Source organism: Pristiophorus japonicus, chromosome 12, assembly GCF_044704955.1.
Source record: "Pristiophorus japonicus isolate sPriJap1 chromosome 12, sPriJap1.hap1, whole genome shotgun sequence".
Lineage (NCBI taxonomy): Eukaryota > Metazoa > Chordata > Chondrichthyes > Pristiophoridae > Pristiophorus > Pristiophorus japonicus.
Window position 1 is genome coordinate 121,549,865 of NC_091988.1, and position 23,143 is coordinate 121,573,007.

Genomic DNA, 23,143 nt, shown 5'->3' on the forward strand with positions numbered 1-23,143 from the left:
TAGGCGCCGCGCCAGCGTGTCTGGCGCCATCCAGCCCGCTCCTCCGCCATCGAGCATGTCCCTGACCCTGGTCACCTCACCAGCCACAGCCCTCTCTTCCGACCGCCACATAAAGCCTCGGCCGTGGAGGTACGGATTCCCGAGCAGCGGTTCCTGCAGGACGGCCGCCACTCCAGCCGGCGGAGAGCTGCGCTTGGTGGAGACTTTGTTCCAGACCCTGATGAGTTCCCTGTAAAAGACAGGCAGCTCCCGGAGGGCGGTCCTGGCACCCCCCAAGTTCACAAACAGGAGCTGCGTGTCATAATTGAGGTCGAGCTGCTGGCGGAAGAAATACCTCGCCAGAGCGCACCACCTAGGAGGGGGCTCGACGTAAAGGTATCTCTGCAGGGTCTGAAGACGGAAAGTCGCGAGCTGGGCGCTGACGCACACCAACGACTGACCGCCCTCCTCAAGCGGGAGACTCAAGACCGCGGCAGAGACCCAGTGCTTCCTGTTGTTCCAGAAGAAGTCCACCAGCTTCTTCTGTATCTTGGCGACAAACGCAGGGGGAGGGGTCAAAGTGACCAGCCGGTACCACAGCATTGCGGCCACCAGCTGGTTTATGACTAGCGCTCGACCCCTGTAGGACAGCACTCGGAGCAGTCCTGTCCAGCGCCCTAGGCGAGCGGCGACCTTGGCCTCCAGCTCCTGCCAGTTCGCCGGCCAGGCTCCCTCGTCGGGGCTAAGGTAGACTCCCAGATAGAGGAGATGGGTCGTGCTCCAGGCAAAAGGCCTGAGCTCCTCCGGCAGGGAGTCCACCCGCCACTGACCCACCAGGAGTCCGGAACATTTCTCCCAGTTGATCCTGGCGGAGGACGCGGCCGAGTAAATCTCCTGGCACTCACGCATCCTCCGCAAGTCAGCGGGATCCTCTACCGCGAGGAGCACGTCATCGGCGTAAGCCGAGAGGACGACCTCCACGCCCGGCCCTTGCAGAGCCAGTCCCGTCAACCTCGTCCGCAAGAGGCGCAGGAAAGGCTCCACGCAAACAGCGTATAACTGGCCGGACATGGGGCATCCCTGGCGCACCCCTCTCCTAAAGCGAAGGGGCGCCGTCAAGGACCCGTTAACCTTAATCAGACACTCCGCGGCGGCGTACAAAAGTCGGATCCGGGCGACGAAATGCGTCCCGAACCCGAAAGCGCGCAGAGTTCCGAGCAGATAGTCGTGATCCACCCTGTCGAACGCCTTCTCTTGGTCGAGGGATAGGAAGGCGACCGACAGACCAGCCTCCTGGGAACAATGGATGAGGTCCCGGACCAGATGCCTTGTGCATGAAACTCTTTTTGGAGTTCACCTGCAAAACATAAAACATTAAACGGTGCCACCCGACCTGGGTGACACTCCAGACATTTACAAGGCCCTTTTTTTCCCCCCCTTTTTTGTTTTTTTTTGTGTTTTTTCTTTTTCTTTTTTTGTTTTTTTTTGGGCACTAAAATCACAATTTTTCCCCAGTGCCCCCTTTCAAAGGGAAGGGGACACTAAAAGCACCGGCAATTAAAACAAATTAACTTTAAAACGTAAAATCAAATTAAAATTTGGTTGCCGGGCGTGATGATGCACTCCAGTCCCTCCGGTGCCCACCTCTCGCGGAAGGCCGCGAGCGTACCGGTGGACACCGCGTGCTCCATCTCCAAGGACACCCTGGACCGGATGTAAGAGCGGAAGAGAGGCAGGCAGTCAGGTTGAACGACCCCCTCGACCGCCCGCTGCCTGGACCGGCTGATGGCACCCTTGGCCGTGCCCAGGAGCAGTCCTACGAGGAGGCCTTCGGACCTACCCGCTCCCCTCCGCACAGGGTGCCCAAAGATCAGGAGAGTGGGACTGAAGTGCAGCCAGAATTTCAGGAGCAGCCCCTTCAAATAATGGAACAGGGGCTGCAACCTTGTGCACTCAATAAAAACATGGAACACGGACTCCTCCAGACCGCAGAAATTGCAGGCGGCCTGGGAGTCCGTGAACCGGCTTAAAAATTTGTTGCACGGCACTGCTCCGTGCACCACCCTCCAGGCCAAGTCCCCGATGAATAGTGGGAGGACCCCTGCGTAGAGTGCCCTCCATCGGGGACCCCCGCCTCCTCCGGACGGCAAGATGGTACGCCATGGCGTGTCCGGACGGCCGGCGAGGATGGCAAAGTTGAGGGTGTGCAGGAGCAGCCCGTACAGGAAACCCCTCCGCGCGGAACTGAAAGGCACGGAGGGGATTTCCCCGAGGCGGCTCAAGTTGTGAGGCGCCGGCCCCCGAGGGAGGTTCCGGGGTTTGGCGCCGATGAGGAATTCCGTCCGGACGGGGGTCAGTTCGGACGGGATCTCCCCACGTGCTTGAGCCTCCTCGATGCACCTAACGGAGTCAGGGCCCAGAGCTGTTTTTAGCGACTCGATGGCATCGGCCGCGCGGCGGACGTTGGCAGAGTTTAGGCGCCGCGCCAGCGTGTCTGGCGCCATCCAGCCCGCTCCTCCGCCATCGAGCAGGTCCCTGACCCTGGTCACCTCACCAGCCACAGCCCTCTCTTCCGACTGCCACATGAAGCCTCGGCCGTGGAGGTACGGATTCCCGAGCAGCGGTTCCTGCAGGACGGCCGCCACTCCAGCCGGCGGAGAGCTGCGCTTGGTGGAGACTTTGTTCCAGACCCTGATGAGTTCCCTGTAAAAGACAGGCAGCTCCCGGAGGGCGGTCCTGGCACCCCCCAAGTTCACAAACAGGAGCTGCGTGTCATAATTGAGGTCGAGCTGCTGGCGGAAGAAATACCTCGCCAGAGCGCACCACCTAGGAGGGGGCTCGACGTAAAGGTATCTCTGCAGGGTCTGAAGACGGAAAGTCGCGAGCTGGGCGCTGACGCACACCAACGACTGACCGCCCTCCTCAAGCGGGAGACTCAAGACCGCGGCAGAGACCCAGTGCTTCCTGTTGTTCCAGAAGAAGTCCACCAGCTTCTTCTGTATCTTGGCGACAAACGCAGGGGGAGGGGTCAAAGTGACCAGCCGGTACCACAGCATTGCGGCCACCAGCTGGTTTATGACTAGCGCTCGACCCCTGTAGGACAGCACTCGGAGCAGTCCTGTCCAGCGCCCTAGGCGAGCGGCGACCTTGGCCTCCAGCTCCTGCCAGTTCGCCGGCCAGGCTCCCTCGTCGGGGCTAAGGTAGACTCCCAGATAGAGGAGATGGGTCGTGCTCCAGGCAAAAGGCCTGAGCTCCTCCGGCAGGGAGTCCACCCGCCACTGACCCACCAGGAGTCCGGAACATTTCTCCCAGTTGATCCTGGCGGAGGACGCGGCCGAGTAAATCTCCTGGCACTCACGCATCCTCCGCAGGTCAGCGGGATCCTCTATCGCGAGGAGCACGTCATCGGCGTAAGCCGAGAGGACGACCTCCACGCCCGGCCCTTGCAGAGCCAGTCCCGTCAACCTCGTCCGCAAGAGGCGCAGGAAAGGCTCCACGCAAACGGCGTATAACTGGCCGGACATGGGGCATCCCTGGCGCACCCCTCTCCTAAAGCGAAGGGGCGCCGTCAAGGACCCGTTAACCTTAATCAGACACTCCGCGGCGGCGTACAAAAGTCGGATCCGGGCGACGAAATGCGTCCCGAACCCGAAAGCGCGCAGAGTTCCGAGCAGATAGTCGTGATCCACCCTGTCGAACGCCTTCTCTTGGTCGAGGGATAGGAAGGCGACCGACAGACCAGCCTCCTGGGAACAATGGATGAGGTCCCGGACCAGATGCCTTGTGCATGAATCCCAAAAAGTTAGTTTGCAGGTGCAGCAGGTAATCAGGAAGGCGAATGGAATGTTGGCCTTCATTGCGAGAGGGATGGAGTACAAAAGCAGGGAGGTCCTGCTGCAACTGTACAGGGTATTGGTGAGGCCGCACCTGGAGTACTGCGTGCAGTTTTGGTCACCTTACTTAAGGAAGTATATACTAGACTTGGAGGGGGTACAGAGACGATTCACTAGGCTGATTCCGGAAATGAGGGGGTTACCTTATGATGATAGATTGAGTAGACTGGGTCTTTACTGTTTGGAGTTCAGAAGGATGAGGGGTGATCTTATAGAAACATTTAAAATAATGAAAGGGATAGACAAGATAGAAGCAGAGAGGTTGTTTCCACTGGTCGGGGAGACTAGAACTAGAGGGCACAGCATCAATATACGGGGGAGCCAATTTAAAACCGAGTTGAGAAGGAATTTCTTCTCCCAGAGGGTTGTGAATCTGTGGAGTTGAGGCTAGCTCATTGAATGTATTCAAGTCACAGATAGATTTTTAACCAATAAGGCAATTAAGGGTTACGGGGAGCGGGCGGGTAAGTGGAGCTGAGTCCACGGCCAGATCAGCCATGATTTTGTTGAATGGCGGAGCAGGCTCGAGGGACTAGATGGCCTACTCCTGTTCCTAATTCTTATGTTCTTATGTACACACCCATATATCTGTCTCTGTCTGTCTCTCCACACCACACACACGTGCAAGCTCATGGATGCTTCCGAGGGGACGTAGTCACAGAATAAGGGGCCGCCCATTTAAAATTGAGATGTGGAGAAATTTCTTCTCTGGGTGTTGTAAATCTGTGGAATTCTCTGCCCCAGAGAGCTGTGGAGGCTGGTCATTGAATATATTTAAGGCAGAGATATCTTTGAGCGATAAGGGACTAAGGGGTTATGAGGAGCGGGCAGGGAAGTGGAGCTGATCAGATCAGCCATGATCTTATTAAATGGCGGAGCAGGCTCGAAGGGGCAAATGGCCGATTCCTGCTCCTATTTCTTATGTTCTTAACCAACAAGGGATTGTAGTCCTGTGTTTAAACTCTGTCCCACTTGTTTCTTACAGTGAGTTGTGTAGGTGACATTGCTCAAACATACCAGTGAGTACAGAGTAGAGTACTTTATTATAAGAGCAATCTTTATTATAAATTGCATTGTTTACAATCGTGACTTAGTTCAACACTGCTGCTGAATGTGCATTTTGAGGTCATTTTATAATTCAGTGGGACATGGGGAGATTTATGGTTAGGCCATTTTAAGATCGTTGGGGTGAGATTCTGTTGGAAAACTCCAGCTCCGGATTAAAATGGAAACATTCCACTAAACAGGGACTTCACTTCTTCCACTCATTTTTCTCATAATCCCACTTGGAGGCGAAGCCCTCAATGGGGTTTATGCGCATATCCAGCATTCTCTTGGCCTGCTTTTTCTGCCACTCCTCTTCGAAGGTGTGTAGCTGCGGAGGATACACTGAAAGAATGTAGAAAGGCAACACTTTTTAGTCTGAGTTTATACACAGCGGGAATCATTCTCTGATTTTACTGTCAGCCTAAAGCTGGGGCCTGGGTGGCTGCCCACCAATAGCAAAAAAAACCTACTTTCACCAATAGAGGGAAGGGACTGCTGCTGAGCCAGGGAGGGCAATTGGGAGCGGTGTTTGAAAAGTTGGATCATGACGAGCATTTTAATGGGGAGAGGGTGGTGAAAGGGAGTTTGAGAGTAGGGCTGAAGAAGCGTATGGGCTCTCGGGTGGGGTGGAATGTACTGAAGGCTGGAATGTGTATAGGGGACATGATGTAGGACTGGAGAGATAGAATGGGGTGACAGCATGGAATTTGCATGCTAGGAGGAGGTTGTTAAATTTAACATTGGGAGACTGGAGCAAATGTCATCATCATCATAGGCAGTCCCTCGAAGTGAAGATGACTTGCTTCCACGCCAAAAAGGGATGAGTTCACAAGTGTTTCAATGAAGGATCTAATATTCCAGATCCAGAACTACATCTTGAAGGATGGAAGATGTCTGTGTGTGGATTTTTTTAATGTGTGGTGGCCGTTGCACACCAGCCACCACACGGGTTTAACAGAGCTAGGTCTTGGTCCAGTGGCAAAGATTACCCAAGATGACTAGTGACCAGCTCTGCTGCACGGACCTAGTGTGCACACATACCACAGTGTGGGCTGGCCTTTGCTGCCCCTGGGTCCTTGCCTCTTCTGAGCTCCAAACTCACGTCCCTCTAAGAACTCTTGCCGCTCCTTCACCCCTCCTGCTGTGCCTACCCGCACGCAATCAGCGACCTGGCTTTGCAGTCGTCGCCCTCCTGCAGCAGCACGCTGCTCCCTCCAATGGCCCTGGCCTGCTGATGGTCTTGCAGGCTGGGACTGCAAATGTAGGTAAGTGAAAATGGGCTGATGTGTGGCAGAGTTGTGGCCACGTTAGAGTTTGTGGATGATGGGAGTGGTCACGCGTCAGTGACAAAGGCATGACTTTCCACAATGGAGGGGCTGAGGCAGGTGGAAACGGCCAATGTTGTATAGGTGTAAATAAGCCAGCAGTGTTGGTGACGGCTAAGATGTTTGCATCAAAAGGGTCTGATTCCATCTGTGTGAGTAACTGGGGTGCGGAAGCAACCAAAGGCTTTGCTTTCAGTGTTGTCACACTGTTGGGCAATCTGATAGCATGGAGGTAGTTTAGAGGTAGAGCTGGGTCTCTGGAAGCTGAACCCAGTGCCTGTGGATATATCATTTGGGGAGAGCAGGGAGATAACGAAGGAGGAGACTTTAGGTGATGGTGCTGGGCACGGAAGAGAAACCATTGCTGGGAATGTATTGTTGGATAGCGAGGAATGCAACCACAGGGAGCTGGATGATCGACGAGCCATTGGAGGAAGTTTGCATTGAAAGTGGGAGAGATAACATCACCATCACAGGAGTTAGGGCTGATTTGTTGCTGTGAGAAGGGTGTAAAGTGGATTAGAGGGGTCAGACCAAGTTGTTTTGGGAGAGCTGGTCGGTAATGTGTTTTAGGACTTTAGAATGGACAGAATGGGGCATAGTTGGAGAGGATAGGGTGTGTTTTGTTTTGGAAGAGCGACAATTTCTGAGGAACCATGCAGTGAGAGTAAGTGCAACTGAGTGAGGAGGGAAGCAAGGGTAGGCCCAATGAAAAAGATGCTTGGATCGTGGAGGTTAGATAGAGGAGGAACTGCTGAGGGTTCAGGGCTAGAAGGGGAGGCAGCTGCAGGAATGGCCTCACTAATAATCCAGGAGCTCCTTACAATTGTATTGGGGGAGAGAAGTTTGAGGAGGTGTGGTGTGTCCCTCCAGTTGGTGACCTCGGTTGAGGGCAAGGAATAAGTCAAACCAAATCTGGTGATGGACGGCCTGACCAATTGTGATGCTGGTTTAAACCAAAACGTTCTACCTCATTTACTGATACTGAATACCATCATCAATGTCCCCTTGAAGCTTCCTTTTATCCTCAGAATTATTTACTATGGCTGCAAAGTTGAACTCCACTTCTTCTGGGCCTGTACCCAAATCATTAATAAACACACTGGACAGAAGTGCAGAACCCTGCAGTACACCATTACCTACTTCCAACCACTCTGAGAAACTGCTCTTAACTCCTACACACTTTCCTCCCTTCGAACCAGTTTTTCAACGTAATTTTCTACCCCTTCTCTAATTTCATATCTCTTACTCTTGTTAGTCCCGTGCGATACCTTGTCAAATGATTTCTGAAAGTCCACATACACCACATCCACTGCATTTCCCCATCCACTGTACCTGTCACCTCACAGAACTCGCTCAGGTTTGTCAGAAAGGATATTCCTTTCTGAAATCCGTTGGTTGTGTCTAATTATCTTCTCTAGATATTTAGCATTTTCAACTTGAATTAAAAATTACAACATTTTCCCTAGCACAGATATTAAACTAACTGGAATTGCCCAGATTGGACCTACCCCGTTTGCAAATGTCCTCAGGTACACACACTCAGTAAAATCCTGGAATATAGGCCCAGCTTTTGCTGGAGGGAGGCATCGTGGGGCGTGCGCTATTAGTTAGACTTTTTTCTGCAACCTTCATCTTGAAATATTTTTAGCCCTGCAAATTGCTGGATGTGCAGACTGGGTGTTTGGGACCTTGGCACGATGGAACCAACAGCCTCTCCTTAACCAATCAGGTTTAAGGATCGAGAAAGAAACAGGAACAGAGAAGGAAAGGTTGAATGTAATGTATTTGCTTCAGAATTCATAGCAACACATTGCTATTAAGAACTAGTTGGTTTATCAAAAGTTTATCCACCAAGCTCTCAACCATAGTGGACCCCCTGAACCCAACTGGCTTGGGTTTTATTGAGTCTTGTGAACATCATGTGACTGGCTAAGCCACTCCCAATTCAACAGCTCAACCAACCTGTCAGCATACTCACGGGCATACATTATAGTGAATGAGAGTCAAATCGGGTGCAGAAAGAGAAATAGGGACACAAAGAAAGATTGGATTGTGGGACGAGAGAGAGAGAGGAAAAATAATTTTTTTTTAACTTCTAGATAGAAGCAGTTTACTACCTGCAGGCATAAGACTCGAGTTTAAATTGTCCCCATTCTGGGCCACAGCGGTTGAGTGGTAATGCAGGAATGTAAATCTCTTTAAAGGGTACTTGTGTTGTTAAGTACTAGCCCTAACTTTCTGCGGCCTGTTTTGTTTTAACAACGAAAATCCACAATCTGAGGTTGTGGGTGCAGCGGTGTAAATCATCCAACTCGTGGTGTATCTCTTCCCCGCTACAAACTGCTGGGGTTATTTACACACGAGTAATGGTCATCGCATTTATCGTGCTGTTATTTTCCCAACATATTCTGGCCTCTGCTGTTTCCTCTCATTTACCTCAGGAGCCTTGAATATGTCTCAATAGGACCGGTTATGTTCTCCTTTAACTTAACTACCTCCTCCAACACCCCTTTTATTTATATCTCTTATCTTGCTTTTAACCAATTCAGGATTTGCCTCCTCCTCAATCTCTTTTGTAAATACAGGCAAAGTACTTAGTGTCCACACCAATCTTTGCTTATCTCCTCTCGGGTCCCACATCACAATTAACGATTCTCTTTTTACTGCTCTATTGATGGAATACTTTACTGTTTTTATTATTACTTGAGGTTCTTTCCTTATCACTCCCTTAAACATTTTTCTTCTTTTCTCATTCTCTAATTTTTAAAAAGAAAAAGCTTTTCAGCGAACTTGGCTGAATATAAGTCCTAGGTCTTTCCTCCACCGTCAACGCTTACAATCTGAGCTTAAATTGGCAGAAGGCTCTAGTTTTATTAGTCACGTGGCATCTGAGCAAGCAGTAGTCAAATTACATCAGTTCCATTCAGTTGCGAGGGGTTAGAGAGGGTCATGAGCCCCAGCCTCACTCATCAGTTTGAAGTCAGCCAACACAGCTTTGGAGGACCTGCCTCCATTTCTCTCCTGGGACCTCTGGTTCCTGTCTTCGGCCTCGAGGTTGGGGCCTGCAGGTGTGGTTCCCGATTCAGCCTTTGGCCAAGTCAGCCAAATCTCAAGTTCTGATCACCCCCCTCAGTTGGCCAAATCTAACTCTGCCACTGGTTCCAGTCATCCTGGTTTAAATTCCAGCTGCAATGGTAGGCCAGCGATCCCAAACTAACAACTCTGTCACTTTCTCACTGCTAATCAAAAACCTACATCTTTTTGGATAGAGATCACGGTCCATTATCTCCACCCCCCCCCCCGCCCCCTCCCGGGATTAAATAGCAGCTCGGACAGACCGCTTCAATCTGCTATAACAATGATGGTGGGTAAACCTCTCCCTCCCAATATCTAGTCTGAGACCACATCTAATTTCCTCTATCTCTACCACCTAAAAGGGTAGCAGACGCACGAGAACACTATCACCTCCAAGTCACACACCATCCTGCCGTTCCTTCATCGTCACTGGGTCAAAATCCTGGTAGCCCCTCCCTAACAGGCTGTGGGAGCACCTTCACCACACGGACTGCAGCGGTTCAAGGTGGTGGCTCACCACCATCTTCTCACTGGCAATTAGGGACGGGCAATAACTGCAAGCCTTGGCAGCAACACCTAGAAATAAATATTGTTTTTCCTCCAACTACAACTGACAGCATCAGAGAAGAAGTAGAACTGACCAGACTCCTTACTCAACTATGAGCCACAAATCTGCAGATTCTATCCGTGCTCTTGGAACAGTGACCACAGCTACAAACTAGGAAACTGCTCAAAATGTATTCAATGAAATGAGCTAAACCAGACCCCCTGGTTTGTGACAGACTCTCAACAGAGAATAAGTTGGTCCTTGAATTTAGATTGTCTACAGCAATACTTTAGACAGCAAGTACTTTCCATGTTACCTCACTGCCACATCTTATTTCGATAAACTCAGCACACTGAATGTGATGCAACCCAACCAGAAATTAGCTGGAAATATTTCACAGACATTTCCTGTAAAGAGGTACTTTGTGCCTGTTAATACAGATACTTCATATGTATTAATGTAGGTGCTTTACATGGGTTAATACAGGCACTTCATATAGTTACACTATATAACCCATCACTATACATAGTGTAACTGCACTGTAGAACACATATCAAGTTGGGTGGAAGATGCATGGCCAGCCAGGAGAGCATTGCAATAGTCGAGTCTGCAGGTATAAAGGGATGGATGAGGGTTACAGCAGCAGATGAGCCAAGGCGGGGCGGAGACAGGCAATGTTATGAAGTAGGCGGTCTCGGTGATGGAGCAGATATGGTGTTGGAAGCTCATCTCTGGGTCAAATACAATGCCACTGTGGTAAACAGTCTGGTTGGCCTCACGAAAGTGGCCAGGGAGAGGGATGGAGTCACTGGCTCAGAAAGAGTTTGTGGCGGGGAGCGAAGGCAAATGGCTTCAGTCTCCCTAATATTTATTGGAGGAACTTCTGCTCATCTCGTACTACATGTCGGACAATCAGTCTAACAAATCGGAGACAGTGGAGGGGTTGAGAGAGGTGGTGGTGAGGTAGGGCTGGGTGTTGTCTGAGTAGATGTGGAAACCGACGGCATATTTTCGGATGATATTGTTATGGGGCAGCACGTAGATGAGAAATAGGAGGGGGTTAAGGAGAGATCCTTGGGGGACGCCAGGAGGTAACGGTGCAGGAGCGGGAAGAGAAGCCATTGCAGGAGATTCTCTGGCCCATGACCTCAGGACTTCCTAAAGCGTATTACATGAAGTGTAGTCCCTGTTGCAAAGTAGGAAACCTGGCAGGCAATTTGCACACTGCAAGATCCCACAATCAGCAATTACATCATGACTAGATTATCTGTTTTAGTAATGATGGTTGAGGGACAAATATTATCCAGCACACCAGGGAGAACTTCCATGCTCTTCTTCGAATAGCGCCATGAGATCTTTTGTATGGGATCCACCCGAGACGGCAGACGGAGCGCCTTGGTTTAATGTCTCATCCGACAGTGTGACATGAACCCATGACCTTCTGACTCAAAGGAAAGGGTACTACCACTGAGCCTGACTTTAGCTGTGCTGGATAGAAAGGCAAATATTAACAACTGGATCCTTTTCGTTGATAAAAGAATGTATTTGAACTGTGGAAACACATAAGAACATAAGAAATAGGAGGAGTAGGCCATTTGGCCCCTCGAGCCTGCTCCGCCATTCAATAAGATCTTGGCCTCAACTCCACTTTCCTGCCCACTCCCCATAACCCTCAACTCCCTTATCATTCAAAAATCTGTCTCCACCTAAAAATTACATTCAATGACCCAGCCTCCACAGCAATCTGGGGCAGAGAATTCCAAAGATTCACCACCTTCAGAAGGAATTCCTCCTCATCTCCGTTTTAAATGGGCTACCCCTTATTCTGAAACTATGTCCCCTAGTTCTAGATTCCCCCACGAGGGGAAACATCCTCTCTGCATCTATCCTATCAAGCCCCCTCAGAATCTTACATTTCAATAAGATCACCTCTCATTCTTGTAAACTCCAATGAGTATAGGCCCAACCTGCTCAACTTTTCTTCATAAGACAATCCCTCCATCTCAGGAATCAACCTTGTGAACCTTCTCTGAACTGCCTCCAACGCAAGTATATCCTTCCTTAAATAAGGACACCAAAACTGTACGCAGTACTCCAAATGTGGTCTCAGTTGTAGCAGGACTTCTCTGCTTTTATACTCCATTCTCCTTGCAATAAAGGCCAACATTCCATTTGCCTTCCTAATTACTTAGTTTACCTACATACTAACTGTGTTTCATGCACAAGGACCCCCAGATCCCTCTGTACCGCAGAATGTTGTAGTTTCTCTCCATTTAAATACTGGATAACCTCACATTTTCCCACATTATACTCCATCTGCCAACTTTTTTGCACACTAAATCTATTTATATCTCTTTGCAGATTATTTGTGTCCTCTTCACAACTTGCTTTCCCACCTAACTTGGAACCATTAGCAAATTTGGCTACATTACACTTCATCCAAGTCATTAATATAGATTGTAAATAGTTGAGACCCCAGCACTGATCCCTGCCGACCTGAAAATTACCCATTCTGTTATTTAGCCAATCCTCTATCCATGCTAATATATTACCCCAACCCCGTGAGCTCTTGTGCAGTAACATTTTATGTGGCACCTTATTGAAAGCCTTTTGGAAATCCAAATACAAGACATCTACTGGTTCCCCTTTATCCACCCTGCTCGTTACATCCTCAAAGAACTCCAGCAACTTTCATAAAACCATGCTGACTCTGCTTGATTGTATTATGATTTTCTAAATGCCCTGCTACTGCTTCCTTAATAATAGACTCCAGCATTTTCCCAACAACAGATGTTAGGCCAACTGGTCTATAGTTTCTTACTTTCTTCTGTCTGCCTTCTTTTTTGAATGGGGGCGTTATATTTGTGGTTTTCCAATCCGCTGGGACCTCCCCAGAATCCAGGGAATTTTGGTAGATTACAACCAATATGTCCACTATCTCTGCAGCCACTTCCTTTAAGACCCGAGGATGCAGACGAGCTATGATATAATGTACACGTGTCTACTCCACTCCCACGGTTTACTGAGTGACTGCTAAGTTTTGGAGCTCCTATCTCTCATAGGAGCCTCCAGAGTCACGCCTTGGATGAAGTGACACATCAGCAACTGTGAAAGTGGGTGTTGCCCCTACAATCCCCAAACGAAGAGATGGCACCAACAGGACCAAAGGAGCATCTGAACCCAAGATTGCCCCGAGACCAAAGGCCGGGCCCCTAGCTTGCACTAGGCAGTTTCCAGGCCTCCAGTTTGCAGCAGTCAGTGGCGTGCGGGGCCTAGTGTTTGACAGGACCTGTCGCACTGTGAATCAGGCCCAGTCAACAACACGAGAGTACAAAATGTTTCCAGGGGTGGGGCTCACCGTAGATTCTCTGCCACCAGATGATCAGGCCGGTGAATCCAATGAAGATGAACACTGTACCCAACACGGTCTTCCACTCGTTGGTCTTTCTGTGCATCTCCGCGTAGCTCTGGTGGAAAGTGATGCGATACACTAGAGTAAAACACGGACACAGAGTCAATGGGCTGGCTCATTACACCCTCCTCTCGCACTGGTGCTGCTCACCCACAGTCAACATGGTTCCTCCATGGGTCTCTATTAGCATTAACTATTGTCTCACATCAACCACACGAGACAGGCTGATGGGTACCTGCAGATCAATCCGTTTTCAGACACAATTCTACATAAGGAGGCGGTAAATATTACTCAACCTACCCCCTCCCTCCTCATCAAATGGTGAGACATTCTGTTTGAAAGTTTTTTTTTTAAAAACATCAATTTTCTGAGCTGCAAAGATCCACATGAGGTCAGGGGTCACAGCCCGTGAAGCTTGTCCGTGATGTCACTGACGGTCCCGGGTGAGGTCAGGGGTCACAGCCCATGAAGCATGTCCGTGATGTCACTGAGATATAGTGCGACTTTGGCTGGGATGGGAGCAGGGCTACTGGAAGAAACTTGTGATATTTGATGAAAACTCACCCGAAGCGATCAGTGACCCCTGACCTCGAATTGCTCCCTCGACTGGGCTGTGTGTTTGAATCCAGCCCAGACTGATGGGACACAAGTCTCCATTATCGGCTGCCCATAAGGGTCCCGATGAAGAATGAGCTGGGGAAGTTCAAACCCAGTACCCAGTGGCACTGAGAACACAGGCTCCAGAATTGAACAATAATTCCCATGTAGTCAGCAGACTCGTCATAAAGACCACAGCACAGCTGGTGCTGGGAGGGTAAAAAGACACAATGTCCGAGCGAGGGGTACCCTGGCTAGCTCAGGGGTGAGGGACGCAGTTGATCAGTGTAGAGGGAGTTTCACTCTGCATCTAACTCGGGCTGTACCTGAGCTGGGAGCACTCAATCCGGTTAGAGAGTGTTCCAGTCAGCAGCACACCTAGAGCAGACCCTTTGTGACCCCCACATCTCAGATTCTCTTACATGCGACCTTTTCTTCATTGCTCAGCTTCATCCATGAACTCTTCTCCTTTTCCTTCAGGGCCAGCTGCTCCGCACTCAGACTTCGCACATAGGGAACGTCGGGGAAAGGCGTATCTTTACGATCAGAGTACATCGGCACCGACAAGTCCTCACCTTTAGCGACCTCTGGGGAATAATAGGCAGAGCCGTCAGTGTACGGTGCGTGCATTCCTCCCCCGCAGTGTACAATATACCCCTGCAGTGTACAGTGTCCCCACAGGGTACAGTGCACCCCCCCGGTGTACAGAGTGGCCCCCCAGTGCGCCCCCCCCCCCGGAGTACAGAGTGGCCCCCAGTGCGCTCCCTCCCAGCGTACAGTGCGCTCCTTTCCCCCCCCAGTGTGCCACGAGCCAAAGAAAGAAAGAGCCTGAGGGGGAGACTGTGGCCACACAATTCTGGGAGCAGTGCTCAAATAAAACTCCATCTGTAAACTCAATCTGGTTGGCACCGATATACAGTACAGCTCTTCTGGAAACCAACATTAATGATCAATCTCACTCGGAAATGCCAGAGACTAGTGCAGGAAATGAATGTCACAGTTCTGCACCAGAAATCATTGCTGTGGCAACACATTCTTGGGACAGTGTAGAGGGAGCTTTAATCTGTATCTAACCTGTGCTGTACCTACCCTGGGAGTGTTTGATGGGACAGTGTAGAGGGAGCTTTAATCTGTATCTAACCTGTGCTGTACCTACCCTGGGAGTGTTTGATGGGACAGTGTAGAGGGAGCTTTACTCTGTATTTAACTCCATGCTGTAGCTGCCCTGGGAGTGTTTCATGGGACAATGTAGAGGGAGCTTTGCTCTGCATCTAATACAGACTGTACCTGCTTTGGGAGTATTTGATGAGAGAGTGTAGAGGGAGATTTACTGTTTATCTGACCCGTGCCGTTCCTGACCTGGGATTGGTTGATGGGACAGTGTAGAGGGAGCTTTAATCTGTATCTAACCTGTGCTGTACCTACCCTGGGAGTGTTTGATACGTGCTGTATAGAGGGAGTGTTACTCTGGATCTAACCCATACTGTACCTGTTATAGGAAAGTTTGATTGGACAGTAGAGGGAGCTTTGCTCTGCTTCTAACCCATGCTTTACCGATCCTTGGAGTATTTGATGGGACAGTATCGAGGCAGCTTTACTCTGAATCTAGCCCAGGCCGTACCTGCTCTGGGAGTGTTTGATGGGACAGTGGAGAGGGAGCTTTACTCTGTATCTAACCCATGCCGTACCTGCCCTGGGAGTGTTTGATGGGACAGTGGAGAGGGAGCTTTACTCTGTATCTAACCCGTGCTATATCTGTCCTGGCAAGGTTTCAATGGACAGTAGAGGGAGCTTTTTGGCTAAGATCAAGTGTAGTACCGTTTCTGACCAGCCACCATGACCTCATGGTGGTTTCTCCCTGGTCAGGAAGGTATATGCTTGCATTTTTGGAAACAGGAGGTGGGTGGGGAGGGTTGACCCATCCACCTCCACGGAGGTGTGTGGGGGACCTGACCCATCCACCTCCATGGCACGAACCTGGTATTGCAGTACTTCCAGGAACGGTGCAGTGGCTCTAGGCCTTTTGGCTAAGAGCATTGGTGCAGAGTGATCCTTGACAGGTGCAAGGTGACCTCTGGCGTTTGTGATTTGACAAAGAATTGGAACGATTGGCTACGAATTAAAAAAAAAAAAGTAGAGGGAGCTTTTCTCTGTATCTAACCTATGCTGTACCTGCTATAGGAAAATTTGATTGGACAGTAGGGGGAGCTTTGCTCTGCTTCTAACCCGTGCTGTACCTGCCCTGGGAGTATTTGATGGGACAGTGTAGAGGGAGCTTTACTCTGTATCTAACCCATGGGGCACCTGCCCTGGGAATGTTGATGGGACAGAGTAGAGGGAGTTTTAATAGGTATCTAACCCATGCTTTAGCTGCCCCAACAATGTAAAGCGAGCTTTATTCTCTTTCTGACCTGTGCTGTACCTGCCCTGGGAATGTTTGATGGGACAGTGTAGAGGGAGCTTTACTCTGTATCTAACCCCGTGCTGTACCTGCCCTAGGAGTGTTTGATGGGACAGTGTAGAGGGAGCTTTACTCTGTATCTAACGCATGGGGCACCTGTCCTGGGAGTGTTTAATGGGACAGTGTAGAGGGAGCTTTGCTCTGCATCTAATCCAGACTGTACCTGCTTTGGGAGTATTTGATGGGAGAGTGTAGAGGGAGATTTACTGTGTATCTGACCCGTGCCGTTCCTGACCTGGGATTGGTTGATGGGATAGTGTAGAGGGAGCTTTAATCTGTATCTAACCTGTGCTGTACCTGCCCTGGGAGTGTTTGATGGGACAGTGTAGATGGAGCATTACTCTGTATCTAACCCATGCTGTACCTTTCCTGGCAAGGTTTTAATGGACAGTAGAGCGAGCTTTTCTCTGTATCTAACCCATGCTGTACCTGCCCTGGAAGAGTTTGATACGTGCTGTATAGAGGGAGTGTTACTCTGTATCTAACCTATACTGTACCTGCTATAGGAATGTTTGATTGGACAGTAGGGGGAGCTTTGCTCTGCTTCTAACCAATTGGTGCCTGCCCTGGGAGTGTTTGATGGGACAGTGTAGAGGGAGCTTTACTCTGTATCTAACCCGTGCTGTATCTGTCCTGGGAGTGTTTGATGGGAAAGTGTGGAGGGAGATTTACCCTGTATTTAACCGATGCTATACCTACCCTGGGAGTGTTTGAATTCCAATGAGTAGAGGATCAACCTCCTCAACCTTTCCTCATAAGTCAACCCTTTCATCCCCAAAATCAACCTAATGAATCTTCGCTGAACTGCCTCCAAAGCAAGTATATCCTTTCAAAAATATGGAAACCCAAACTGCACGCAGTATTCCAGGTGTGGCCTCACCAATACCCTGTACAGCTGTAGCAAGACTTCCCTGCTTTTATACTCCATCCCCTTTGCAATAAAGTCCAAGATACCATTGGCCTTCCTATTCACTTGCTGTACCTGCATACTATCCTTTTATGTTTCAGGCACAAATACCCCTAGGTTCCGCTGTACTGCAGCACTTTGCAATCTTTACTCTGTATTTGACCTGTGATGTACCTGCGCTGAGAGTATTTGATGGGACAGTGTAGAGAGAGCATTACTCTGTATCTACCCCCACGTATCTGCTCCAGGAAAGTATGATGGGACAGTGTCGAGGGAGCTTTACTCTGCATCTAACCCGTGCTGTACCTGCCCTGGTTGTGTTTGATGGGGACAGTGTTAAGAGAGTTTTAATCTGTATCTAACCCATGCTTTAAGCTGCCCCGAGAGTGTTTGATGAGAAAAATGTGCCTGACCCGTGCTGTATCTGCCCTGGGAGATGTAATGTCTGTAGCTCAACACTGTTGATGCCTGTTTTACTGCAGCTAGTGCTGTTTAATAAAGAGGTCACCTGACCAGTTGGAGAAGATTCCGGAATCTGCAGCCATCTTAAAAGGTAGTGTGTTGTGTGCTTCCCTGAAGATATCACATTTGGCAACGGGAATGGGATGTAATTGGATAATACAAAGCTGAAATTTTTGTTGGTGAAAAATTCAGCGAGCCGACAGAGACACTTTGAGAGCTTCGCTATTTTTGGAAACAGCTTAAAATCTGAGATAAATTACGAGCACACTTGGTTAAACTGCCAGAGTGAAAATGGCTGCCCCTATGGGAGTTATAGGGCATTTGGGGGCATTTCAACGCGACCGTAAAAGTTTCAGAGCATATGTGGATCGGCTAGAAATGTTTTTCACTGCAAATAATATCATCGAAATTCCCGGTAATGAAGACAATTGTTAGAATGAAAAAGAGCTATATTATTAACTGAGGCCGTACCCGAGTTGTATGAAATGCTGATAAATTTGCTTGTGTTTGACAAGCCAAAGGATACAATACTGAAACAGATTCTAACTAAGTTAGAACAACATTACAGCCCCGTTCCATTAGAATTTGCTGAAAGTTAATGTTTCGGAATCTGAAATCAGAAGGCCAAAGAAAATATCAGTGAGTACATTGTAGCATTAAAAAAGCTATCTATTCACTGTAATTTCGGAGCCTTTCAGAACTGAGCATTGTGAGACCGCTTTGTTTGTGGGATGAAAAATGATGCGATCAGAAGAAAGTTATTGACGACGTCTAACTTGACTTTTGATTTAGTTTGTCAGACAGCTAGGTCGATGAGCATGGTTGACCAATATTCCCAAGAATTTCATACTAATTTCAGTCATCAGACAACCGAGGTGAATCGCCTGCAGGTTCAAAATAAAAGGCAGTGGGGCCCCAAAGTCTTATAAACTGGAAATGGGAACAGAGCAGTGACGTCCTATCGGTGCCTGGGACAACACATTGCTCAAAGTTGTCCATATATGAAGGCAGAGTGTTTCTTCTTCAGGAAAACTGGGCATCTTGCGAAGGCATGCTGACTGAAGGGTAAACCAGCTTTCAAAGCTATGAGTAGAAATCATAACATGGAAGAAAAACAGGACGAGGAGATGTCAGAGTTAAACGTCATCAGGAGCACGAGGTTAATGGACGGCGATTCGAAAATGATCATAATCCACATAGATGTTGCAGGATCGAAGATACCCATGGAAATTGACACGGGTGCTTTTGTGAGTGTTCAAGCTGTAAGTAGGCATTCGTAAGATCCAACTTTGAGAAAATCTGACCCCGTCAGTGTTGTGAACAAATCTTCTACATTTGGCAATGTATTGGGGACATTACCCTCTAGAACTTGGTTTACGGTTACTTTATAATCATCACATAATCTTACCTTAATTATGCTCAAATCGAAAGGGAAGCTTTGGCATTAATTTTGGGGGTCAAAAGGTTCCACAAGTACTTGTATGGTCGTAAGTTTACTCTCGTTACGGACCATAAACCCCTGACAGCAATCCTCCATCCAAAGTCCCCAGTTCCAACATTAGCTGCAGCCCGAATGCAGAGATGGACTTTGATTTTGTCAGCCTATACATATGATATTGAATACAGATGATCACAGTAATGCGGGTGCTATGTCTAGATTGCCTTCTCCATCACAAGTTACACCTGATAGGGAAGAAGTGTTTTATTTTTCATACATTGATGAACTGCCAGTCACAGCTGAAGAGATTGGTAGAGCAACCAAACGTGACCCAGTTATGTCAAAGGTGTATGAGTATATTGCAAACTGATGGCCAAACCAGGTAACAAACAAAGATATTCATCCATTCTTCATTCGTAGAAATGAATTATCAGTCGATAAAGATTGTATCATGTGGGTGCAAGAGTGGTTATAACAAATATATTCAGGTCCAAGTTATGAGGAGACTTCCATGACCAGCACCTGGGAATGTTTTTGACCAAGAGTTTTGCATGCAGTTACTTATGGTGGCCAGGTCTGGATAAAGATATAGAGTACATCGTAAGTCAGTGTACGACATGTCAATCGATAAGCAAGCAACCACCATCAGTACCATTACAGCCATGGAAATGGCCACCCAGGGTATGGCAAAGGCTACCTATTGATTTTGCTGAGCTAGAAGGACAACAATTGTTCATTGTGATTGCTAGCCATTCAAAGTGGGTCGAGGTGTTTCCAATGTGGAAAATAACAAGTAAAACATTAGACATTTTGCAAAAATTATTTTCTTCATTTGGCCCAGAAGAAATTGTTTCAGATAATGGACCACAATTTTGTTCAGAATAATTTGCACAGTTCACGAGCAAAAGTGGGGTGAAACATACCAAGGTTCCACCGTACCACCCTGCTTCGAATGGTGCAGCAGAGCACACTGTACAAATTATAAAACGATTTGGTCAAACAAATGTTGGATCCAAATCCAAAGAAACGACCACAAATTGGCTAATTTTATCACATATCGTAATACTCCTCACATAACTACTGGTAGAACACATGCAGAATTGTTTCTCAAACAACAGCCACGAACCAGATTCTCGTTGTTAAAACCAAACTTGGCACAGTCCGTAGAAGAGACACAATTAAGACAGAAAGAGAATCATGATAGAGGTAGAGTAAAAGAGAGAAGTGTGAAATTAAATCAGAAGGTGAGAGTGAAGAACCATCACCATAAATGGGTAAAGTGGTTACCAGGAAGAGTGGTGAAGATATGTGGTCTTCACACATATTTGGTAAAGATGTTTGATAATGGACCGGTTAGGTTTGTTCACATTGATCATATTTTACCTACAGACAGGGAAGGAGTTGAAGGTAGGAGTGATTCAATTATTTCTGACATCAGATAGTTTTGCTACACCAGTAGCATATCCTACATCCAATGTACTAGAAACAAATCCAAGAGAAAGACAGAATTTAAGTCTGAGTCCGAGTCAGGAAAACAAACAGTCTGAAGTTAGAGAGAGTTCAAATGGAAATCAAGGGCATCCCTTGGAGAAAAACTTTTCTCAGGATCAGCCCCGAATGAGTTTAAATTTGACACCATGTTTGGAAGGGTCTGTTCAAGAGCAAAGGTATCCTCTTCAAAACACAAAACCAGTGGTTAAGCTTGATTTGTAAATATGGCAAAATAAGTCTTTTGTTATGTATAACCATGCAATTTATGTATGATGATTGTTTGTTATAATAACTTCTTCATTAAGGAGAGAAGTGTAATGTCTGTAGCGCCATACTGTGGACGCCTGTGTTACTGCAGCTAGTGCTGTTTAATAAAGAGGTCACCTGACCAGCAGGAGAAGATTCCGGAACCTGTAGCCATCTTAGAGGTTGTGTGTTGTGTGCTTCCCTAAAGATATCACAGGAGAGAGCTGTATGGAGAGAGCTTTGCTATGTATCTAACCCTTGCTCTACCTGCTCTGGGAGTGTTTGATGGGACAGTGCAGTGGGAGCTTTAATCTGTATCTAACCCATATTGTACCTGCTCCAGAAATGTTTGATTGGACAGTCATCATCATCATCATAGGCAGTCCCTCGGAATCGAGAAAGACTTGCTTCCACTCTTAGAGTCCTTAGGTGGCTGAACAGTCCAATACGAGAACCACAGTCCCTGTCACAGGTGGGACAGATAGTCGTTGAAGGAAAGAGTGGGTGGGACTGGTTTGCCGCACGCTCTTTCCGCTGCCTGCACTTGGTTTCTGCATGCTCTCAGCGATGAGACTCGAGGTGCTCAGCGCCCTCCCGGATGCACTTCCTCCTCTTAGGGTGGTCCTTGGCCAGGGACTCCCAGGTGTCGGTGGGATGTTGCACTTTATCAGGGAGGCTTTGAAGGTGCCTTGTAACATTTCGTCTCTCCACCTTTGGTTCGTTTGCCGTGAAGGAGTTCAGAGTAGAGCGCTTGCTTTGGGAGTCTCGTGTCTGGCATGCGAACAATGTGGCCTACCCAGTGGAGCTGATCAAGTGTGGTCAGTACTTCAATGCTGGGGATGTTGGCCTGGTCAAGGATGCTAATGTTGGTGCGTCTGTCCTCCCAGGCGATTTGTAGGATCTTGCGGAGACATCGTTGGTGGTATTTCTCCAGCCTGGGTAAGAAGCAGAGCAAAACTCCCTCTACTGTCCAATCAAATTTTCCCAGAGCAGATACAGTTTGGGTTAGATACAGAGAAAAGCTCCCTCTACACTGCTCCATCAAACACTCCCAGGGCAGGTACAGCACAGGTCAGATGAAGAATAAAGATTGCAAAGTGCTGCAGTACAGTGGGACCTAGGGGTATTTGTGCCTGAAACATAAAAGGATAGTATGCAGGTACAGCAAGTGATCAGGAAGGCCAATGGAATCTTGGCCTTTATTGAAAAGGGGATGGAGTATAAAAGTGGGGAAATCTTGCTACAGCTTTACAGGGTATTGGTGAGGCCACACCTGGAATACTGCAGTTTTGGTTTCCATCTTTACGAAAAGATATACTTGTTTTGGAGGCAGTTCAGAGAAGATTCACTAGATTGATTCCGGGGATGAGAGGGTTGACATATGAGGAATTCAGAAGAATGAGAGGTGATCTTATCGAAACGTTTATGAGAGGGCTTGACAAGGTGGATGCAGAGAGGATGTTTCCACTGACGGGGGAGACTAGACTAGAACATGATCTTAGAATAAGGGACCGCCCATTTAAAACAGAGATGAGGAGAAATTTCTTCTCAGATCTGTGGGAATTCGCTGCCTCAGAGAGCTGTAGAATCTGGGACATTGTATAAATTTAAGACAGAAATAGACAGTTTCTTAAACCATACGGGATAAGGGGTTATGGAGAGTGGGCAGGAAGTGGAGCGGAGTCCATGATCAGATCAGCCATGATCTTATTGAATGGCGGAGCAGGCTCGAGGGCCATATGGCTTACTCCTGTTCCTATTTCTTATCTAACCCATCCTGTACTGCCCTGGGAGTGTTGATGGGACAGCGCAGAGGGAGCTTTACTCTCTATCTAACCCTTGGTGTACCTGCGCTGGTAGTGTTTGATTGGACAGTAGAGGGAGCTTTACTCTGTATCTAACCCGTGCTATACTTGCCCTGGGAGCGTTTGATGGGACAATGTGGAAAGAGCTTTACTGTGTCGAAGACACTAAAAACATCCCAATAATAGATAATCAAGGGGCTATAGGAAGGGGGGAACTTAATACAATAACTAAAGAAAAAGTACTCCGTAAAATAATGGAATTAAAAGTGGACAAGTCCCCTGGACCTGATGGCATGCATCCTAGGGTCTTAAAAGGATGCAGAGATAGTGGATGCATTGGTTGCAATCTACCAAAATTCCCAGGAGTCTGGAGAGGTCCCAGCGGATTGGAAAACCGCAAATGTAACGTCCCTATTTAAAAAAGGAGGCAGACAGAAAGCAGGAAACTATAGACT

General features: G+C 48.2%; 1 protein-coding gene and 1 pseudogene across 2 annotated transcripts in view; one reads left to right on the forward strand and one right to left on the reverse strand.

Moving 5' to 3' along the window:
• Nucleotides 1-4,908: 4,908 nt before the first annotated feature.
• Nucleotides 4,909-23,143, reverse strand: part of LOC139277444 (cytochrome c oxidase subunit 4 isoform 1, mitochondrial-like) — a 44,550-nt gene continuing 26,315 nt past the window's right edge. For both annotated transcript variants that reach the window (XM_070895904.1, XM_070895903.1), the window contains exons 3-5: nt 14,301-14,465; nt 13,228-13,359; nt 4,909-5,261 (exon numbers count right to left, since the gene is read on the reverse strand). In XM_070895904.1, the coding sequence (XP_070752005.1) occupies nt 5,125-5,261; nt 13,228-13,359; nt 14,301-14,465 (434 nt within the window). In that variant the 3' untranslated portion in view covers nt 4,909-5,124. The remainder of the gene's footprint in view (nt 5,262-13,227; nt 13,360-14,300; nt 14,466-23,143) is intronic.
• Nucleotides 15,630-15,892, forward strand: LOC139277783 (U2 spliceosomal RNA; annotated as a pseudogene).